Source organism: Herpailurus yagouaroundi, unplaced genomic scaffold (genome assembly GCF_014898765.1).
Source record: "Herpailurus yagouaroundi ecotype Mexico unplaced genomic scaffold, PumYag 182, whole genome shotgun sequence".
Classification (NCBI taxonomy): domain Eukaryota; kingdom Metazoa; phylum Chordata; class Mammalia; order Carnivora; family Felidae; genus Herpailurus; species Herpailurus yagouaroundi.
The window spans coordinates 17,743,262-17,751,739 of NW_024412413.1; the positions used below are offsets into that span (position 1 = coordinate 17,743,262).

The 8,478-nt window shown below is 41.7% G+C and overlaps 1 protein-coding gene and 1 long non-coding RNA gene across 5 annotated transcripts in view; one reads left to right on the top strand and one right to left on the bottom strand.

Moving 5' to 3' along the window:
• Positions 1–8,478, bottom strand: part of TXNRD1 (thioredoxin reductase 1) — a 101,535-nt gene that overhangs the window by 77,935 nt on the left and 15,122 nt on the right. For 3 of the 4 annotated variants that reach the window (XM_040491030.1, XM_040491032.1, XM_040491033.1), the window contains one exon: positions 810–932. In XM_040491030.1, coding sequence (XP_040346964.1) covers positions 810–896 — 87 coding nt within the window. In that variant the 5' untranslated portion in view covers positions 897–932. Of the gene's footprint in view, positions 1–809; positions 933–2,678; positions 2,992–8,478 lie in introns of those variants that run through there. The other variant, XM_040491031.1, reaches the window with a different exon arrangement.
• Positions 4,047–8,478, top strand: part of LOC121040506 (uncharacterized) — a 6,861-nt gene continuing 2,429 nt past the window's right edge. The window contains exons 1-2 of the long non-coding RNA XR_005795338.1: positions 4,047–4,152; positions 8,206–8,213. This is a non-coding gene — a long non-coding RNA (uncharacterized LOC121040506). The remainder of the gene's footprint in view (positions 4,153–8,205; positions 8,214–8,478) is intronic.

An 8,478-nucleotide genomic window follows, 5' to 3' on the forward strand; every position in this document is an offset into this window, starting at 1 on the left:
CCAAGGGCCCTTGGCCCCTCACACATGGAAGATGTATCTCAATTTAGGACCAGGAATCTCATTCCTTAAACTCCCTTATTTATACTTCCTCTCCCCCATGACCCCCAGACCAGAGTTAGTGGGTATTCTCTTAGTTCACTTCTTATACAAAGGAGGCAAACATTTTCAATTTTTTTTAATGTGTATTTTTGAGATAGAGCGTGCGTGAGCGAGTGGGGGAGGGGCAGAGAGAGAGAGGGAGACACAGAAACTGAAGCAGGTTCCAGGCTCTGAGCTGACAACACAGAGCTTGATGCAGGGCTTGAACTCACAGACCTCAAGATCAGACGCTTAACCGACTGAGCCACCCAGGTGCCCCAGGAGGCAAACGTTTTTAATGATTAAGTTTAAGGAATCCAACTGCTCTCCATTTTTCTACTGGGGAGGAGGGCCTGTGAAGAGGAAAATCATCAAAGTGAAAAAAACCTAATATTGATATTTATAAAGAGTAAGAAATATATTTATTTAATTTCAAACTGTTTCTATACCACACCTTTATTATCTTTGAAAAGTCAGCCAAACTTAAAATGAATGAAAATGTGTCCCAAGATACGGGGCACGGTACTGTCATGTAGAAGTACTTTCACAAAGAAGGTACAGTTCAACCTGGAAAACTGATTTACAAAATAGTCCCTTTGTAAACATGTCCTGCCCGAGTTAAGGTGCAGAATGTCACAAGAGTGGCTCAACCTAATTCCAGTGAGAACCGGCGGACGTCTATCAGGAGCGTGACTCCTACCCATCACCCAGATGACACACAGGAGCCTTGCCTTAGCAGCTGCCAGCCCTCCTGAGCCGCCTCCAACGATGATGAGGTCATAGTCATAGGACTCGGGAAGACCCTCCGAGCCGTTCATTTTCAGTAGCTTTTGAAGTCTGCCCTCCTGATAAGCCTAAAGAAAAGGAAGAGGAAATAAGTTAACTTAAAAGCAGCAATGCCGAAAAGTTTTGTGAGAAAACCTTTCTCTGAAAAAAGCAAAAGGAATATTCAAAGGAAAAATATCGTTTCACTTCTATCACAGCACGCAAGGAGAAAATGTTCAACCCTCTTTTCAAGTGGTGACCAAGAATTTGCTTTTTGTTAGGACTGTCCTAATTCCTTTTCGCATCACAGATTGCTAACTGAAATGTTCATATAGAACTTCTAATGTTAGACCCTGACATTCCAACAAAACCAACTTAGTCCTAAATGAAGTATGATCATCAGTCCTTTTTCCCCAGAATTATTACACTAGGTTTTAAATTTGGTTTTTAAAATATTTGTACTGTATGTTTTTAATAAAACCATCAATAACCATTCAGTAGTCATCTTTATTTTCTGGCCAAAGGTACAAAAATAAGTGGCCTAAGTTCTCAGATTAGGAGAGCGGTCTGGTAGGGGCACCTGGCTGAGCGTCCGACTTCGGCTCAGGTCACGATCTCACAGTTCTTGAGTTTGAGCCCCACACTGGGCTCACTGCTGTTATCCTGTCAGCACAGAGCCTGTTTCCGATCCTCTGCCCCCCTCCCTCTGCCCCTCTCCCGCTTGTGCTCTCCTAAAAAATAAATATTAAAACAAAAAAAAAAAAAAGATAGAGGCCTGGTAAATAGCAACTGAAACAGATTAGCCAAATACTTAAGACTTTTCTACATTGCTCAGGTAAAAGTTCAGAACAAAAGCATTAATTGACATTTACCTACAAGAAAAGTTAAATGTAAAAGTCCCTGCTTTTCCAAGGCATTTTATTTATTTTTTTATGTTTATTTATTTTTGAGGGAGGGAGGGAGGGAGGGAGAGAGAGAGAGAGAGAGAGATCGCGCCTGCGCACAGTGTGGGAGGGGCAGAGAGAGAGAGAGGGAGAGAGGGAGACACAGAATCCGAAGCAGGCTCCAGGCTCTGAGCTGTCAGCACAGAGCCTGATGTGGGGCTTGAACTCATGAGCCGTGAAATCATGACCTGAGTCAGCTGGACGCTTAACTGACTGAGCCACCCAGGAGCCTCCCAAGATACTTTATATAAGGAAAGAAATAAAAAGTGGGGGAGGGTGCGGGAGACAATAAATTAAGCACAACTCTGTACAACTTTTTTTTAAGAACACATTTTTTTAAATGTATTTTTTTAGTTGTTTTAAGTAATCTCTCCACCAAACATGGGGCTCGAACTCACAACCCTGAGATCGAGAGTTGTATGCTCTACCCACTGAGCCAGCCAGGCACCCCTAAAGCTTACTACTTTAATCTACCTAGGCACGAGGCCTCCTATACTGTATTAGTTTCCATGTACTTGGCACATAACAGACTTTATAATATAAACATTATAGACTTTTAACTTCAAAAGCCATTTCATTTCACTAGGTTTTATATACATGAGTTATATTTCATATTAGCTTGGAACACTGTTTTGGTGATTATTTTTTAAAGCAGGCTTCGCTCCCAGAGCGGGGCTTGAACTCATGACCCTGAGATCAAGCCCTGAGCTGAGCTCAAGAGTCGGATGCTTAATCAACAGAGCCAACCAGGTGCCTCCTGTTTTGGTGGTATTTTTAATATTACCTTTTATTAAAACAAACATGTGTGCTAAATGTTATACCAGCAACAAAAAAGTGTGTTTAAAAATGAAGTTTTAATCTCAATAATCGATAAAAGTCCCCCAAACTTACCAGCCCCGACGCCACGTTTTTCTCCTGCCTACCATCAGCTGTAGGGGGGGAAGGGCAGAGCTTAGGGTCAGTAGAGCAGGATGCTGGGGACGCGGAAGGGGGCGCACTGGAGGAGGGTGCAGGAAGAGGCATGGCACCGTGGCTGCCCCTTGGCAGGGTGGCAGGTGCACCTGACGGCTCAGAGACTGAAGGGAGAGCACGTGGGTACCAGCAACAATGGGGACAAGACTGCATCAACCTGACCGTCTGTACAAAAGGTCTAACGTGAGAGGCTGGCAAACACAGCCAGTATTCATCTACTGGCATTTTGGCAGAGGCTCCTCCTTCAGTACGAGGCACTGTGGGGGGAAAAACAATTTGGTAATAATAGCCATTCAGATCACAGGACCATTACAAGCTTCAGGTAACAAACGTTACTCTCTAGTTGGTCTCCAGGAGTGCAGGCTGACTTGCTGGCTTAAAAGAATTAATAAATGCAGCCAGATGTCCTTTTGGAAAAATACCGTATTACCATTTTAATCTCAGCCTCAGTTTTATCTGCAGGTACTTGGCACAGTGCTGGAAGACCGTCACTGGCTGTCTAAATGAAAACTACCCATTTCATAACCAACCCCACCATTATCTACTAGAACAAAAGAAAGAAAACGCACTGTCATGCTGAAAAGCCACCAATGTATAATCTGTTCTGTCCTGAAATTCTGGATCACACCTGATTCTTATTCAAGCTTGAAGTCAAATTGTATCAACCAGAATACAGATTTTATGAAGAAAACTAAGTGAGCCTGAACACTTTTGACTCTGTAAGTATAACGGTAAGACACAGGCAACTAAAGCAGTCCACTGACCCCAAAACTACACATAGTGTTTTCAAATTCCAATCCAACTTAAAACTGAAATTGCTATCCTTAAGGTCTAAGTTAAGTGGTTTGCCACCTAAAATATAAACAAGATAGGCAGTAGAATAAAGCTCCCCCAATGTCAAGGAGGAGCACACAGATGGGTAAGACAGAAAAGAAAAATGCCCCCCCCCCCTCCAATTATGCTTGTTAGAAATAGTGGCCACTGACTATATTACCTGATAAAGAACAAGAATTCTCAAACTTTTTAGTTTTAGGATCCCTTTACAACCTTAAATTATGTAGGACCCCAAAGAGCTTTGGTTAATGTGAGGTTTATTTATCAATTTTAGTGTACAGAAATTAAAACTAAGAAATGTTAATATTAAAATATTTTAAATTAAAATATTAAATGCCTTAAGCATTACTGTTAAACATACTTGCTAAAAATAACTTTTTAATTAGTGACAGTACAATTCTTTTTAATGCCTGTCTTAATAAAAGACACTCATATCTTTAATGCGTTCAGTCTGTTACAAAGTCACCTGTCTGGAAAACTCCATGGTAGGCTCGTGAAGGAATTAGATGAGAAAAGCATCTTAGTATTATGGAGATAATTTTGACTTCAAGGTCTTCCTGTTAGGGCCGCAGGAAGTCCCCAGAAGAACTCACTTTGAGAAGCAGTACTATAGGACACAGCACCTCACCCCTAGCAGGTGTTTGCCAGACTTACATACTGGATATTCTTTCACTTTTTCCATCTGCTTCTTAGGAAAAATGCCTATTCCCACCCCTAACCCTAGTGAAACACTGCTCCAGACTCACCTCTGAAAAGGCACGACATAGAAAACAATTCAAGTGTCCCAGATTTCTTCAAAATTAGAATGATTTTTACGTTCCTCCCCACCAAACATGATTCATATCCACTGAGCAGAGACATGTACTAGTTTTTCTTACCATTATACATCAGCTCTGGTGTTGAAATGACCTGGGTTAAAACACTTGCTCTACCACTCTCTAAGCTAGGTGACTTGGGCTCATCACCTAATCCTTAGGGAGTCTGTCTTTTTATTTTGTAAAATGAAATTAACATACCCTTGTACTACACCAAACGGCAGGGTAATGCATATCGGCACAGACGCTGGTAGGAACAATCTCTTTAGGTTACTAATTTTCCCCTTCCCAGAGAAGGAAACCTGCATGGTCAAAAAGTTCCTGGAGTGTTTAATAGATATCCCCTGCACTTCCCTGTGCCACACCTCACTTGAAATGCCCTCTTCCCATCAAATCCTGACACAGTATATAAACAGTAAGTAAACACCGATGTTATATTATTTTTATTCAATACACACAAACACATCACCCTTTCTAAGGCATTCCTTCAGGAGTTGGGCGGGGGGGGGGGGGCGGGGGGTTCTTTTACCAACATTCTAAGTCTCCAATACAATATCCGTTTCTTCCATTAAGGTCTTCCTAAATTTCCCAAACAACTTTTTCCTTTTGCTTCTTGCAACTCCATTAACACATACCATAACCTTATACAAGGAAGCAGAGGGAAACTTCACTACAGTAGTAAATGTGAAGACAGACTTAAGAAGTTGCACCGGCAAGTCTGAAAATAGGAGGAAGACCCTGTAAAGCAAGGATTACAGGTGGCCTCTGAAACTGACAAGAAAACAGATTCTCCCCTCAGAGCCTCAGCAGAACCAGTTCTGCTAACACCTTGATTTTAGCCCAGAGAAACAGATACGAGACTTTCAACCTCTAGAACTGTAATATGATATAATATACATTTTCTGTTATTTTAAGCCACTAAAAGTGTGGTAATTTGTTACAGCAGCAATAGGACACTACTACATGCACTAAAATATAAATTCCCTAAGAGACGGTCCATTTCCTGTCCACCACTTTCCCCCCACTGCCTAGACCAGCATCTGGTACAGTGAACACTCAAACAACTGCTGAGTAAGTAACGATTGCCAATTCCAATCACTTGATAATAGATTCCCCAAGACAAAGGCAAAAGCATGAGGAAGTCCTATGTAGATATAAAGTGAATGAACCATGACAGAGATGTCACCACTAAAGTAGCTTACAGCACAGAATTTCTGACCGAGAGGAGGCCCTAATATGAGGGCTCACTCCTGAGCCAGACACTGTGCGAGGTGCTTTGCATATATTATCCCATTTGTATATATTATCCCATCTAGTCCTCACAATAGCCTTCCAATGTGGTCATCTCATAAACGATAATATAGAAGCCCTTAGAGATGAAGAAAGTCGCCCGATGAATTAAGAATTGAACCCAGGAGTAAATGATTACTAAGCTCTTGCTCTTCTCACTATGCCATACCCCGGAACTCAGGTTTCTAAGTACAGCTGACCCTCCAACAACATGGGTTTGAAATGCAGTCTACTTATATGCGGATTTTTCAATAAATAGAGTATTATAAGCATATTTCTCTTCCTCTCAGTATTATGATTTTCCTATTTTCTCTAGCTTCCTTTATTATAGAATATAGTATATAATACATATAACATACAAAATATGTTTTAATTGACTTTATGTTAACAGTAAGGCTTCTGGTCAACAGTTGGCTATTAGTAGTTAAGTTCTGGGGGAATCAAAAGTTACAGTTGCATTTCTGACTGTGCAGGGGGGATGGTGTCCCTAAACCCCTCATTGTTTAAGAGCCAACTGTCCTTGTCACATACATTTTCCAATTTTATCCTTATTGTAAACTTAAGAGACAGGTGTTATTCCTATTTAGCAAATCAAAAACCTATGGTTTACACGTTCAATAATTTGCCCAAAGCCTCTAACTAGAACGTTAATTAAGTCAGGATTTGATTCCAGGTGCTTTGATCAGAAAGTGGTTCTGTTACACAATAAAGTTCTAGTTAAAAATTCTTTCTGTAATATTCTCCTAAATTTCAGTTGATTTTATTGAACCTGTGAAATTTAAGCCCCTCTAATTATATTCCTGGGAAACCAGCAGATCTGCAGTTTGCCTCATATCTAATCTCTGTAATTATCTATCAGTCAATTCTTTTTTCCTTCAAGGTAAGCTGTCACTTTAATTTCAAAATCATGTGGCAACTAAGGTGTCACAGTAAAAACAGAAACAAGTGGTCAACATGATTTAGATTTTAAAAGCTGTTAACTTTAGAGAAGGCCCCTAAAATTACCTTCCCCCCAAATCTGTACATTCTCTACTGATGCTTTTAGTCAAGTCTCCAATACTCTGTAAAGACACTGGGCACTTAACTGAGCAATCCAGTGATGAGTAAAAAAAGTGAGGCAGAATCCTCTTGCTACTAAGAAATTCTTTTCCTCTAATGGCAAATCTCTGGAAAACCCAAGGAACTTGGGTACTAAAGACAGGCTAAAATGAGAATCAGCAAAACCAAATGATACTTCCATGATGCCAAATAAATCAAAGGGTGGCACACCCAGCAAGGTTAGCATTCCTTTATGAAAAAGGGGGAAAGAGGGGCGCCTGGGTGGTCAGTCAGTTAAGCATCCAACTTGAGTTCAGCTCAGGTCATGATCTCGCTATTGAGTTCGAGCCCTGCAGTGGGACTCTCAGTGTGCAGGCTGCTTGAGATTCTCACTCTCTTCCTCTCTCTCTCTGCCCCTCCCCTGCACTCCCATGCTCCCTCTCTCTCAAAATAAAAAACTTTAAAAAAAAAAAAGGAAAGAAAGGAAGGAAAAGGGGAAGGAATGGCTACTTTATTTTTTTTTAACGTTTATGTATTTTTAAGAGAGAGAGAAAGAGACAGAGCACAAGTGGGCAAAGGGCAGAGAGAGGGAGACAAAGAATCCAAAGCAGGCTCCAGGCTCTGAACTGTTAGTAACAGAGCCTGATGCAGGGCTCAAACTCACAAACCGTAAGATCATGATCTGAGCGGAAGTCAGACCCTTAAACAACTGAGCCACCCAGGCACCCCAGGAATGGCTACTTTAGAAAACAACTGAACAAGTTTCGTGAGAAATTTCTATTTTGGCAAAAAACCTCAACTACTGCTGAAGAATCTGTCCCCAACACACATTAGGATCACTCCTGTCAACCTTGATGCCATTTATTTAGTCTTTGGACTTCCTTTCCCTATTCTACACAAGACTTAGTAGGAAAGTTCATTGTTACTTCTTCCCAAGCCAGATACTTATCCACTTGCCAAATAATGCCTAATGGCAAAGTCCACTACTACCCCAGATTAAGTTCCTATAGGGATGAAAAAAAGCAGCCTAAGGGGCTCCTGGTGGCTCAGTCAGCTAAGCACTTGACTCTTGGCTTCGGCTCAGGTCATGAAGTCTACTTTGCAATTTTGTCTGCCAGTCCCCCGTTCACAGTGTCTCTCAAATAAGTGAACTTCATTTTTTTTTTTTTTAATTTTTTTTTCAACCTTTATTTATTTTTGGGACAGAGAGAGACAGAGCATGAACGGGGGAGGGTCAGAGAGAGAGGGAGACACAGAATCTGAAACAGGCTCCAGGCTCTGAGCCATCAGCCCAGAGCCCGACGCGGGGCTCGAACTCACAGACCGCGAGATCGTGACCTGGCTGAAGTCGGACGCTTAACCGACTGCGCCACCCAGGCGCCCCTGAACTTCATTTTTTTATGTTTACTTATTTTTTTGAGAGAGAGGGCGTTGAGTGGGGGAGGGACAGAGAAAGAGGGGGGACAAAGGATCTGAAGTGGACTTGGTGCTGACAGCAGCAAGTCAGATGCAGGCCTCCAACTCACGAAAGGTGAGATCATGACCTAAGCTGAAGTCGGACCCTCAACCGAGCCATCCAGGTGCTCCAAATAAATAAACTTAAAAAAAAAAAAAAAAACTTATGGGCAACTCAGTCCATAGAGCAAGTGACTCTTGATCTCTAGGTCCTGCATTCAAGCCCCACATACAGCATGGAGAAGGAAGGAAGGAAGGAAGGAAGGAAGGAAGGAAGGAAGGAAGGA